Below are 14,589 nucleotides of genomic sequence, written 5' to 3'. Positions count from 1 at the left end.
TATCCACTCTTCTTATCATAGTCCATAATCGAACCTTCTCCTATCCAAAATACAAATGCTGTTTTAATTTTATTTGTAATTTTAGTTTTTACATTACTTCAATTTAAGAAAAAAAAATTGCTTATTTTTCAAGTCATAACTTTGTCACGCTATAGTCTATACAACCGAATTTAGGCCAGAATAAAAGTTGACGTTTGCATGTAACTATTATAAACTACAGCCTAAACATTTTTAAGTACTGTTATTACCATTGTTAAAAAATCTAAAGCAGTTAGCTGTTCATGTCACATGCTGCACTTACCGGCCGTAGGTATCTTTATAATTTGCCCACTTATAAAGTTATTATCCACTTTCTGAAATTAAAAATGATCTAAAACAGGTTTTGATTTCACACACAACACGTGTTTTCAATTTTAGGTACGTTTAAAGTGTTTCTTTTACACATTCATATAATTTTGTGTCTAATTTTCGCTACGTCGTTGTCGCAAACAGTCGACGTTGATTTTACGTAACCTAATTGCCTAACATAATCACAACACTTTGGACTACAGCTATAATCGTAAAATTACTAATAAAACGGACAGAACGGTTCCACCTGGGTTCTACTCTGTTCAAGCCATAGATAATGAAAAAATAGCCATGTCTGCATTAGAAAAATAAGGGGTGACGTTCCGAAATGGGGAAGAGAGAAAAGCAGTAATTTTTTCATAGAAATATCTATGTCTCTTTCAGGCAAAGGGCTATCTATAGCCAGTGCTCGAATAGGGAAGGGGGGCTGACTACCCAAGTCCAACTATTTTTTCAGAAATTGTAGCATATGCCTACTATAATTTTTATAAGAGGTGAATTTTTAAGGGTAGGTTAGCTTGAATATTTAATCTATCCACTCTTCTCCGTCCTTACTACAGTACTAAACCACCTTTCATTAGAAAATAATGATTAGCAATCTATAAACCTCAAAAATATTTTCTCATCCTAGTATGAAACACTAACGGCTTATACAGCCACAAAAAACGTAAGACCAAAATGTATTTTACTCATAGAAAAAATTGTTTAAGTTTAAAATTAGGTATAATCAGAAGCTTTTACGAATTGTCCTGGAAATAAATTGGCATGGTCGAAATTGATTAAAACCACTTTTTTTTAATATTGCCCTATAATATTGGAGTTACATATTTTATTAAGGGGAATGCATGCAGTCTGTTTTTAAGGAGTTTTGTATAGGCAATCCGGTAGTCACGATTTAATTTTTTATTACTATTGTTTTTTTCTATCTTCTCGGGTTTCTTTCCTTTATAATCTACCGAAATGTCTAGAAAACAATATAATAATATAATATGTTATACATTTGCATTAGACTTGGTTGATGGTTATTTACTGCTGTTATCATTACATTACGATATTTTGTTTTAAGGGGATTGTATGCGCTGTTTTAACGCATGACTCGATAATTAAGCGGATTTTTATAATTTTAGTTTTAATGAGAAAGACTTCCTACAATTTGCTTATAGATCTCGGATTTAAATTTAGTTGCCAACGAAAAAGTTTAGTTGATAAAACTGTACAAATGTTTTTAAAAAATCAGGAATTTGATATAAAACTGTAGTCAATTAAAAAAAACAAGTTATAGGAAGTTATCCTACTCATGTCATACGAGTCTGTTCACCAATTATGGCTATAATTCATAGAAAAAGTAGTACACGTAAATATTAAACCCAAGAATAAAACAAATTGACAATAACTTGACAAAAGTTACCTGTATTTTGCCCCTTAATAAGTATAGTCACGACCCAATCCCTAGATGGTAAGTATAGTTATGAGATTATTATATAATAAAAATAAATTATTTTTTCGTATGGTAGGTAATATATATTATGTTGAACAATTTTAGCTTAATGTAAAATTTAAGTGAAAAATTGCCTATACAATGCGCTTTAATAAATGCTAGTGTAGAGGCCCCTTAAAATATTATGATTTTTTTTAACATGATATGTCATTTTCATATAATACAATAATAAATAATTAATCCCGAAAAAATGCATGCATACTAAACAATTGAGTTCAATCCAACATGGGCGTAATTTCATTGCAAATCTATAAACAAACCCAACAAACAAATATTTTTTGGATAGCACAAAATACTTTCTAAGCTTAAACTAAAAAATTACTTATTGCCAACTCATTTATAATTTTAATTACGTTAATCACCTTTAATTTTTGACTAAAAAAAAGAAGCGTGGACCCTATTCAACAAAGTCCCTAATAAATTTATCAGATAACATTACAGATAATATTTTATATTGTAAGTTTTTTTGTAATTTAAATTTGGTCCAATATTAGTGTGTGACACATACATTTTATAATACTTAACTCAATGAATTTGGACTTTGTTGAATAGGGCCCACGCTTTTCTTTTAGTAAAAAATTAAAGATGTTTAACATTATTGAAAGTTGTAGTTAATTTTCGGTTGTTTTGAAAGTAATTGATATTTTAAATAAAATGTGCCACAATTGATTGGTAAATTGTTCTTGTAGTAAAATTATTTTTTACTTTTCAGTTCACTTTTTTACTATTTTTTAGAGAAGCATGTTTTAAAAAAAAAAAATTATTTTTTATTTTTTACTCTTTAGTCCTATTAAAGGTATTTAATAATTGATGAATAGATTACTAAATTAATTTTGGAAGATTTGAAAAAACTTGAAATTTTTGTGAAATGACCCTCATATTTGACCCCTTAGCATTTGCGACCTGAATGTCCGGGTCGGAACATTGCATTGTCATCCAAAAAGAGATGTGTTAAATTTCAGCCTTCTGTGATATTGGGAAGTGGGTTAAATTTATTTTGCAAGATTTGAGAAATATCCGTACAACGTACGTACGTGTTAGCGAGTTAAAGAAAAGCGTATAAAAAAGATAACTCTTTTACTTTTAGAAAGTTTTATCGACAGTTCAAATGGTTAAAAAACAATAATTATTAAAAAAAAAATTGTATTATTTCATAAAGCTATATTTTTTATAATATTTGGTTGTTTCATGTCGGATGAGAATAAGAGAATGTAAAATAGGTTTGTTTTATTTTTACTCATAGAGCGTTATAATAATCATAATATTATATTTCATTAACAAGGTATGACTTGACAACATTTTGTATGGTAGGTTAAAACGCGGGCAAACCTTGTTTGACTACAGCGCCCGGCGCCGGCTGTGGTAATTTTATTGTTATCAGTAGTCGGCCGTCGCTTTCATTGCGTTGTGCTGATAATATGTTATCACAGCACTTTGGTTTACCGAGTAGCAGCGGCACGAACGAGTTCTTTGAGCTCGTCAATCCGGTATTTACTGAGTTAAGAGTAGTTACTTGTTAACATTCAATCACTAATGTCGTTGGTCGATACTCGTGTCTGATAGAAAACAATAATACCGATCAACGTATACAATATACATACATAACGTACGCAATTTGTGGCAACGCTTCACGATTAATTGTTTATAATATTATACTTACATTAACGAATTAATTTATAGGTAGTCGAAATGGCAAACAACGACAAAGATCCTGCTGACAGGCAGCTAGAAGATTACAAAAAGACCGTTCAGGTAAGAAGATTATAATTGCATTTTGATTATTAGTCGTTAATTTCAATTAAATATTGCGTTTACATACCTACAAAAAAAAAAAAAAATTAACTATAATAATTATTTAATGTTAAGGTTAACACAATTTTTAATACAAATTATAACGGACACTATAGAACAAAATAAAAGATCTTATAAATATAATTTATACGCTCGTGTATAAAAACGCTGAGAGTATATAGTTTAAAATTAATATATAAAATATTATATTCATCTCATAATAATTATTAACTACATTTTTTGGTCATGGACCATTATCGGGTTAAAGTGACATGTAAAAATCAAATTGAAACCCAAAAAGAAAGAATTAAAAAATAAATATTGAGTATAGTTTATAAGCTAGAAACATAATATTATTAAACGCTATAAGCGACAGGAGATTGGTGGTGTGTATTATTGTTGGTATAAATAATTTTTTTCGCATCAAGTCAGTTTGGATATTAAAAATATAAATTATTGTATTTTAATACAATAACGATTACACGTTTAACGTGTTTAATGATTTATTTATAATTTCGATATGATGCACTTTCTTTGTTGATAAGTCATTGTATTTAATATGTAAGGAACGTGAAAGCCGCTTTTGATTAGTATTTTTAATTGTTAAATGATAATCACATACAATGACGTATTTTTACTGTACAAAAAAAAAATAGCTGTTTAATAAAACATTGATAGTATTCTATTGATAGAATTATCTATTGAATAATATCAATAATTATTATTATCATCTTAGTTTTTAAAACGAAGAAAACATAATATCATAACAGCGTTATTAGTTTTCTAATATTTTGTTTGTATTATTTGTTAGAAATTATTTGAGACTATTTATTGTCGATTACGTAAATTCTTTAATAATTTTTTTTTATCATCTCCAATTTTTTTTATTATTAAAATAAATACTTAAGGTAAGTACCTAAATTGTTGCGCAATCATTGATTATTAAAATGTTTTATTAACCAAATGTACTTAGTACTTACTATATAAAGCGATTCAAAGTAATTACTGAATCCTTGAGTCTGGATTCATAAATAACGTTCAAGTTTATTTCCAGCTAATCCGGTTATGTTGACCTATAGCTCCAGGGGAAAATAATACCTACTACAGTATGTTAGGTAGTCTCGTTATTGATTCATCATTTGAATTTAAGAGTACACATAATTTTCGCATTGTTTCGTTCTATTAATTAAATCGATTTTGTCTACAATATTATAGAAATAATCAATAAACCTTTTTTTTTACAATTGAAAAAGTTGTGGTTACGCCATTCTTTTGAACTGCTTACCAAACCGTAAGAATGATTCAAGTCAGACAAAAGTGTAGTAGTATTTTAGATAGTAGAAATTTACAAATATAATTGTGTTCGAATTTAGGCAAATTTTTAATAAGATACCTGATAAATTATCGATCATTTGATGCGATGAATAAAGTATTTATTAATAAGTTATTTATACCTTAACTTTATTCGTATCTCTATAGATAAAATATTATCTTAGATGTTTACAAATGTAAATTTATTTAAATACATTTCCTAAATAATAAATTAAAATAAGATTTTTATTTTTTATAAATGTGTGTTAGGTAATCAAATAATAAATTATTAAATAAAAGATAATTTTTTATTGATCACTTTATTTAGGTAAAAAAATATTCAAATAATGAACAACTCTGATTAAATTATTTTTATAAAAAAAATATAATAATAATAAAAGTTTTTGAACTGCGTAACATTGTACGGGCTTCATTTATTTTGAAAACTGGTAAGTTTTAATTATTCGCTGAAGTATAATAATTTTTAATTATATTTTATAAGTGTACATTTTTACGCCTTTTACGATAGCTGGTACTATTTTTTAATGTTCTTAAAAATGATAAATAAACTCGACCTAACTTATGTTTGTTTTTATGATATATTATTTTGTTAAGTGCGGCTAGAGGATTTTTTTTAAATGTTATTTACAATTTACTATTATGCTATTATATTGTATCATTATTTATATTTGAATCTCGTACTAACACGTGCCTAGTACCTATTTTTGTCTAGTAACTTTTGTGTCTTGTGAATTAGGTTATTTTGTATTATTAAAAGACAACGTTAGGCACGTAGTTGAAACCAAAAACACTATCAATCAATGAAACGAAACATGATATTTATTATTGTTTTATTACAAATATTACGATGTTCGACTGTCGAAATTAATACATGCTTTGTCCTTGAATATTGATTATAATAGCTATGGAAAAGGCCCGTTAATCTGATTTATGTTTATGATTTAACTAAAAATTTAAAAACAATCATTTTCGATCAAAACAAAAGGAATGTTTCAGAAAAACAATTGGCAATACTAAAGATTTTTTTTTTTTTTTGAAAGCTGATAAAAAATGTCAAAAGTGATAAAAAATAAGTTAAGTTTAAATTTACATTTACATTAATTGTCCTTTTCCCTGAGTATAATAAATCCCTGAGTTTCCCAATTTGTTGTAAACTATATAATTTCAAGTTTCTATTATACTTGTATTATTTTATTGCTGTTAATAATAATAATAATTAAGCCGATTCTGTGATCACACTCAAGTCTTTTTGACATAGTCTATGGTTAAAGTATAACCAAAAATCAATTTTTATGACTAAAGGAAACTGACAACAATCGGCAGTAAATATTTGTTACTAAAATGACTATGACTGAACAAGTCAAGGCAATATATGTAGTAGTTATATATATATATATATATATATATATATACATCACTTAGTAAATAATAAATGCATACCTACTTACTTTTAAAATCTTGTAAAAGCCGTTATCACACGTTAAAAAAATAAATTGCAAGGTATGTATGTTTTTACGATCCGCAGTTAAACATGAATGGTTTTTTTAAAGTTTAACATTAGTCATAGGATTTTGTGTGTTTTTTAAACTGAGAACCAATAAAAAATTGTCTTTTTCAAATATATTATATTGGTATAATACGAATCTGATAAGATACATGTTTAACAGTGATAGGTTCAAGGTTGTTTTTCTTGCTGGACTCAAGATAATGTTTAACATAATTGTTCAATATGGGCATGTATGGCCAAACATTTTTAAGTTCTCTATAGCGGTTAACCTGTTAAAATCAAGATAACTCCTCTCTTGATACATTCAAATCGAACAATAATTGCCATAAGTAAATCATGATTATTTCTTGGACTTATGTTTGCTTATAATATTTTTTAAAAGTTCCCCAATGTGAATACATTAAGTTCTGAAGACTAAAATGACTAAAATTCTTTGGTTGATTACCAAACTTAATTGGACTAATCCCTTTTTTGCAGTCGTATTTTATGTATTTGTGTAGATATTATTTTTCTGTGCGTGGGATGAACCTTTACGTCAAAGTATTAAGTAGTATCAGTTGTTTAGAAAGCGTTTAGGATCAGGGACAAACCTTGATATGTGCAGATCAAACTTCTAAGATAGTGCGCCTACGATATTTTTTGACCTTAGGATTGAACAAAAAAAAACCATCATTATACTACTTAAGTAAATCTTAGAATGGCTGGCTAGACACGTTTTTTAAAAACGTTGCAAACCATATGCGTGTATTCGGTATGTATAGTATACAACGAAAAGATATAGGTCTTAATAATAACACTGTACAACAGAATTTGACCTCTTTTTTGGAACATGAACCAAATATATTTGTTTTATTTGGCTTTGAATTTATTTCGCTAAAACCGAATCTGACCTCAGAATTTCTCCAGCACGTCAATATCTTTTTGAAATCGCCTTAAGAGTTTTATACAACCTACAAAACCAAAATAATTTCTAATTCCCTTTATGTTTATTGAAAATTCTTCTTTAATTCTGAAACCAGTTCTAAATTCAACAAAGAAAATATAATACAATATGTTATATGTTATAAATATTAAAACATCATACAAACATACAAAACACGTCAAAAAAATAACTGTGTTTTTTACAACTTATCAGTGCTAGAACAATTCAGGGGCTATAGATTTCGGATTGAGCTAAAAAATCTGTGGTTTAACAATTCGGATGTATTTTGGTTCATTCAAAATCGCGTTATATGGTGTAATTATTAACTATTTAATTTCACTTACATATTATATTATATTATAAATAAAAATATCATTTTTTTTTTTAATACAATTTCTTGTCTTAATTATCGTCATGACTCATGTTGTTGTTACCAAACTATAGTTACGCGATGTATTTAGTATTTACTTTAATTATTCTAGTTGTACATATAATATACTTTTGGTGAACAACAATTTGATAATAGCAAACGACAGTTCCGAGCGTTATATAATAATCAAGATAATATTTTATTAGTTATTAAACAATTATTGACACCGTTAACAATATAATTGTTGGTTTTATTAATGACACAACATTGTGAAACGTTTTTAATCTTTTTTTTTCTTATTAATTATATTAACCGTCCTATTATTTATATGTTCACGGTCGTGGGAATTCATAATTAATTACACAAGTCCACCACACAAGTCAACGTGAAGAATATTTATTTAAAAAATATGATAATTTCATAATTTCAATAACAGTTATATTATTATGTTGTTTTATTTTGAAGCCACCTCGTAATTGGAATTATGGACGTAAAATAACACTGTTGTTTTTGCCTTGTTTACAAATGCCCGAGTTTTATAAAAATAACAAGAGTCGTCAGGTATTATATTATATATGGTATATCTATATATGGTGTACCTTTAATGTCTCGTTCATAATTGCACATAATAATTATTGGTCACACACAATTGCAAAATCACAATATGTAATAATTATATCGTTGATTACAAATGTAATCAATTAAACAATAGACAAATAAACAATATCAATTGTAAATACTCTCCACATCTTTGATCGTCGAAATTAACACACTTAAAGTCCACAACATAGTGATATCATAGATGATATTAATACAACAATTTTTGTATTTATTACAAATTTAATTTATATATTTAGTTATCAACCCATTGGACGTTGCATGCATAATTATGAAAATTATCATAGTTTTGTATTGAGAACGCTTGTTTTTGTTGTTTAAATCACGTTTAAGTACCTAACGATGGGTAATTTTAAGCAACTCTACTAAGAAGAAAGTGGAAAACTTAAACTACAGTAACAGCAGGCAGCAAGCTTTATTTTTGAGAATAAAGGTGTATTAAGACATAATAATTATGCAGTAGAAAATTTAAAACGTGCATGTTGATATAATATCAAATATTATTTTGAAATAATTATTAAATGGTCCAATTTGAATTTATGACTCAAGACATCTTCAAAATCTTACAAGTTTAATATCAACTTGCTATTTCCTAAGGAAGGTTGGTGAATTCCATTAATATAATTTTCTTGTGTTGAATTTTTAGAAATAACATTATGTACCTATTTGTTTTCTTCGAGACTGTAAACATTTTTATGAATTATCGAAAAATGTTAAGTATTTGTTCGCGAAATTGGTATATTATAAAGTATATTATTTTTACAATACTATAATGCTCAAGTATGATACTATACATAAATAATACATATACTATATTCTAATCAAATTAACAATAATGAAAATTTGTACAATACTTAGTAAATGATGTAGTATTAAAAATTCGAACACAATATCATTTAAAAAAATTATCCAAAATTATAATTAATAAAAAAATGAACCTTATACTTATGCAAAATAAAAACATGGAAATATTTAGTAAGTTTTTGTTTTTTAATTATATATTAAGTAGAAAGCTGTAGGCACCACAAAAGTGAAGACTCTGTTGGTTGGCTGTAGCAGCGCAGCGGTTAGGTTGTAGGTAACATGATGTGTTGTAACCTATGACAGTCAATGGTTAACTGTATTTACAGACTACAGCCGTGTGACGTCCTTTGTAATATTATGTTACCCACTTATTGATTGAACCATTGTTAAACGGTTTTTGGTATTCATGGTCAAAAATCAAAATTATTCATAGCTCTAAGTGGTGCTCCTAATGCAAAACGGAATAGAGACCAAAGCAAGTTATTTTAGAAATGCAGTAGAAGTTTTTTTTTTAATAATTGTAATATTGTATAGTAGTGTTTGGTAATTTTCTCAACCAGGCTTGCTTATTGTTCGTTCGATTTGTATTGTAGACACCTTTCACCGTAAGGAATATTAATGAAACTTTGAAAACGTTTGTCCCCCCCCCACTCTCCTATATCAGCTATATAGGTACCATTAACTTATTTGTACCAAGGCCATTATTATTCGTCCTTATTGAGTTTTAACGTAGTTAATGAATATTAAATTTGTTTTCGGTCAACACAAGTACACAAGTAAAACATGTGGTTAAAGGTCAAGCCATTAATTACAATTTACACCTTCTCTTTTATAATTTTGTGATTTTTAAAAATAATTTTTTATCGTTCCAAATATTTGTTCTATTATTTTATTTAAATAAAACTATTTTTTTTTTATCGTAATAGGAAATTATTTTATTATTTGTAGATAAAATATTTTTGTATAGATCAGTTTTGGGGTTTTCTTAACCTTCTTTATCTAATTTAGTACCAAGTACCTAATAATATAAATACACTTTAGGATCTTGACTCTTGGTTGATTTTGGCATTATTTTGTTTCTGAAGGTTACATGCAAGAATCGCCAAATAAATATTAAGTTTATTACAGTTATCACAATAATTAAAAACTACAATTTTTTAAAAACTGGATACTGTTATAATTTTGGACCAGATATTGTTAATTTTTTTTAAAAATAATATGAACCATTTATTATAATTATCATATGGTTAAAACTTGACGCAATACGTACAGCTTAAGCATAAATCATCAATATATGTATAACTGTTAAAAGTTTAAAAGTTTTTTTTGCAACGATGCGATATTTTATAATTGGATATCTAATGTCTATATTTCACAAATTTGTTTTATAGGACATTTTTTATAATCACAAATATTTAACTAAATTTACTATTAGATTTAAGCCAATAGTCAAAGCTAATGTTTTTAAAAGTAAATACCACAGTATATTATACTTAATGAACTTAAATTAAAAAAAAAATGACTTACTTAATTAAAAAATTATTATTATTGAATTCATTCTGAAAAAAATGAATTAATTATAATACGTTTATACCATTAAAGGTTACCCATATATTATGAAAACTATAAATTATAATTACAATAATTTAGACAAAATATTATGATATTTTCCCATTCTAAAATATACATTAAAGTTTTCATCACACCTGAATGTTACTTAAAGACCAATTCAAGTAATTATTATTTAAAAAAATGTATTTAATTAATTTTTCAACAATATTTATAAGTTCATTTATACTTTCATTACAACCAATTATTTTTGATAAGTGAACATTTTTCTTTCCTATAAATAAACTATTTATATATAAAGATATGCTTATTAAATAATAATAGCACGCTTAATTTATACCCAAATTTTACTTTGCGTTGGTATTGTTTCCCAACTAAATATGTAATACCGCTACCACAATTTAAAAATAGAAATCACCTATAATTTTTGTTTTAGTTACAACTTATAGCAAGCTATAACCAGTGTTAATAATTAATATAATATAACTGTTCTAATAAAAATATTTAAATTATTTTTTTTTCCAGTCGGTAGGAGTTTTGAGAACCGGAAACGGCGCACCAGTCGACGATATTACCAACACGCTTCAGGCCGGTCCAGGTGGTCCACTCTTATTGCAAGATTTTACTTATTTGGATTCAATCGCTCATTTCGACCGGGAACGCATTCCTGAACGTGTTGTCCACGCCAAAGGAGGAAGTAAGTGTGGCAAATGTTGCATTTTTTAAATTTTCTAACTAGATACTTGTATAGTATGATTTTGGATTTTGTATTTGTGCTACTTAAACAAAACAGACTAGTATTATTATTAAATTACATAAAATTTTCTTTTTAGGTGCACAAGGTTACTTCGAAGTGACACACGATATCAGCCAGTATTGCAAAGCTTCAGTTTTTTCCAGTATCGGCAAACAAACTTCTGTAGCTGTACGATTTTCAACTGTCGGCGGCGAGTCGGGGTCGGCTGACACAGTAAGGTATGTATACAACTATTTAATGAGGGTTTAGGTTTTGGCAACATGAAAAACAGACCTGACCATTCTCTTTCAGTGAGATTACAAAAAAAAAAAAAAAACATTGGAAAATTATTACCTTTTCTCGGTTTTGCATCGTAGCTAATAATAATTTACTAATATAAAATATATTTTTATTTGAGCTGTCAAATTATTTTTTTTCTGATCTAATACAGCTTTGTCTGGTCTCATTATTATTATTTAACTGTAACAAACAATGAGTTACTTAAATATTGTTTAAAAAATGTTTACGTTATACAAATCGCATTTATAAAACCACATGGGTTTTACTACAATGAAAAAAGCTAAAAAAACTATGTAACCACATTTGATAAAGTTAGTAAATAAATATACAAATATTTTTTTATTAATTTACTTTATTTAAGTGTTTTTTTCTTTTTAGTTTTATTTCAATTTTCATTAAATCAATATATAATTGTGTTGGATAATGACTTAAAAATATTATTATACATTTTATTGTAATTTAAATGTTAAAAAAATAAAATTGTATTTATTTGTAAAATTGATTATCATAAATAAGATTAATACCTAAAATATGGAAACTTTTATAATCATGTGCTCATTTAATTTAATTTAGTGTAAAACTAATATTTAATATTTTTCAGAGATCCGAGAGGTTTTGCTTGTAAATTTTACACCGATGATGGAATATGGGATTTAGTCGGCAACAACACTCCGGTATTCTTCATAAGAGATCCAGTACTATTCCCGAGTTTTATTCACACTCAAAAGAGAAATCCAACCACACATTTAAAGGTTTAATTTGAACACAAACATATTATATTATTGTATTAAGCTATGGCTGGCATATGAATTGTAATAATTTATATATATATATATTAATTTCTAGGATCCTAATATGTTTTGGGATTTTTTGACCCTGCGTCCCGAGTCGATGCATCAAGTCATGATTTTGTTTTCGGACCGAGGCATTCCGGATGGGTATCGTCACATGAACGGTTACGGGTCACACACATTTAAAATGGTCAATGCAAACAACACGGCCGTTTACGTCAAATTTCATTTCAAAGTAAATTGTTAAAAATAATACCAACATAGTTGTTTTTTTGTCAACTTGCATCATTACAATTATATTAATTGCCAATATTTACTGTAGACTGACCAAGGAATCAAAAATCTAGACGTGAAGGTAGCTCGGGATCTAGCCGCCGACGATCCTGACTACTCGAACCGCGATTTGTATAATCACATAGCCAACGGTGATTTCCCCTCGTGGACTCTTTACATTCAAGTTATGACTTTTGAACAAGCAGCCACTTGTTCGTTCAATCCTTTCGACATAACCAAAGTCTGGTCGCACACCGACTATCCGTTGATACAAGTCGGCAAACTCGTGTTGAATCGTAACCCCACCAACTATTTCGCTGAAGTCGAACAAATTGCTTTCAGCCCGGCACATTTGGTGCCCGGCATTGAACCGAGTCCAGACAAACTTCTCCAGGTTAAAATTGAATTAATCTTATAATTCACTTTTTTTTTTATCAAGGAAAAATATATTTTGTTATAGGGTCGTCTGTTCTCGTACAGTGACACGCACCGTCATCGTTTGGGCGCAAATTATCTACAATTGCCCATAAATTGTCCATATCAATCGAAAGTTACTAATTATCAACGCGACGGGCCACAAGCTTTCGACAACCAAGGATCGGCTCCAAATTATTACCCGAATAGTTTTTCCGGTCCAGAACAACAGCCTCATGCTTATTTGTCACCTTATCCCGTCTCTGGCGATGTCGATAAGTATGAACCGATTGCTATTTGCTGATTGTCGTTTTAAAAATGTCAAAATATTATAAAACATTTCTAATTACACAATGGCAATTTTAATTACATTTTTTAAACGTTTGTTCAATTTGTATTTAAATATTTTTGAAATGTTAAAAGTAATACATAAGTCGTTGACGTTTGACTAAAAACTCAATGTTTGCTTTTCAAACGATGGAAAATATTATTTTTGTCCCAATTTGTACCATTTTTTTTTTATTATACAAATATTTAAACAAATTATATTGTTTCAACAGGTACGATTTGAGTAATGACGATAATTACAGTCAAGCCGGCCAACTTTACAGAAAAGTCATGTCCAAAGCTGAACAAAAGAGATTAGCAGAAAATTTAGCCGACAATGTAAAAAACGCCGCAGACTTTATACAAGTATTTCAATATTTTCCTAAATTTACTAGTTAAATATAGACTTCTGATCGATTATTTTATTTCCATCGTTTAGGAAAAAGCCGTTTTCCATTTCACTCAGATAGACCAGGAATTGGGAGACAATGTCAAAGATTTGTTGAAACGAGCCAAGTACATAAAGGCTAATCTTTAAAGTTTGAAAACTTTTCAAAAATACTTATTTATACTATTTTTTTATATATATATATATTTTTTTTTGTGTGGGTAGCGTGTAAAATATACACTATTGATTGATTTTTTCTTCTTAAATTAAAATAGTATTTATTATTAAACTATTATAATAGGTACATGTTATATTAATATTATTACAATTTCGCAGAGTCTAAATTCGTAAATGATAAAATTTATAATTTATTACTATTGATAATAAAAATGTATTTTTTATATGAAATTTTTTAAAAACATAATAAACAGTCTTATTCAAAAAAATTGTATTATACTTATTACAATTAATAAATACTAAATTATCTTGGACGGAATTTTTCAACTTAACCGTTATTATAATATGCCGACTAACAATTGCCTGAATTTTTTTGATAGCGAACCAAGTATGTTACTTATAGGTAGCCTTCTTTAGAAAAATT

The 14,589-nt window shown here is 27.5% G+C and overlaps 1 protein-coding gene across 1 annotated transcript; it reads left to right on the top strand.

Moving 5' to 3' along the window:
• Positions 1 to 3,286: 3,286 nt before the first annotated feature.
• Positions 3,287 to 14,337, top strand: LOC126840977 (catalase). The gene is made up of 10 exons (XM_050577096.1): positions 3,287 to 3,452; positions 3,527 to 3,598; positions 11,285 to 11,456; positions 11,593 to 11,734; positions 12,397 to 12,547; positions 12,642 to 12,821; positions 12,909 to 13,253; positions 13,320 to 13,552; positions 13,834 to 13,966; positions 14,040 to 14,337. Exons 2-10 carry the CDS (start codon positions 3,536 to 3,538, stop codon positions 14,136 to 14,138), a joined length of 1,518 nt encoding a protein of 505 aa, XP_050433053.1. The 5' UTR covers positions 3,287 to 3,452; positions 3,527 to 3,535; the 3' UTR covers positions 14,139 to 14,337.
• Positions 14,338 to 14,589: the final 252 nt, after the last annotated feature.

This window comes from Adelges cooleyi, unplaced genomic scaffold (assembly GCF_023614345.1).
Source record: "Adelges cooleyi isolate 19-005CV unplaced genomic scaffold, UGA_ACOO_1.1 ACOO_flye_CR_arks_rails_tigmint_CR_PRNA_376, whole genome shotgun sequence".
In the NCBI taxonomy this organism is placed as follows: domain Eukaryota; kingdom Metazoa; phylum Arthropoda; class Insecta; order Hemiptera; family Adelgidae; genus Adelges; species Adelges cooleyi.
This window is presented reverse-complemented; position numbering and strand designations above follow the sequence as displayed.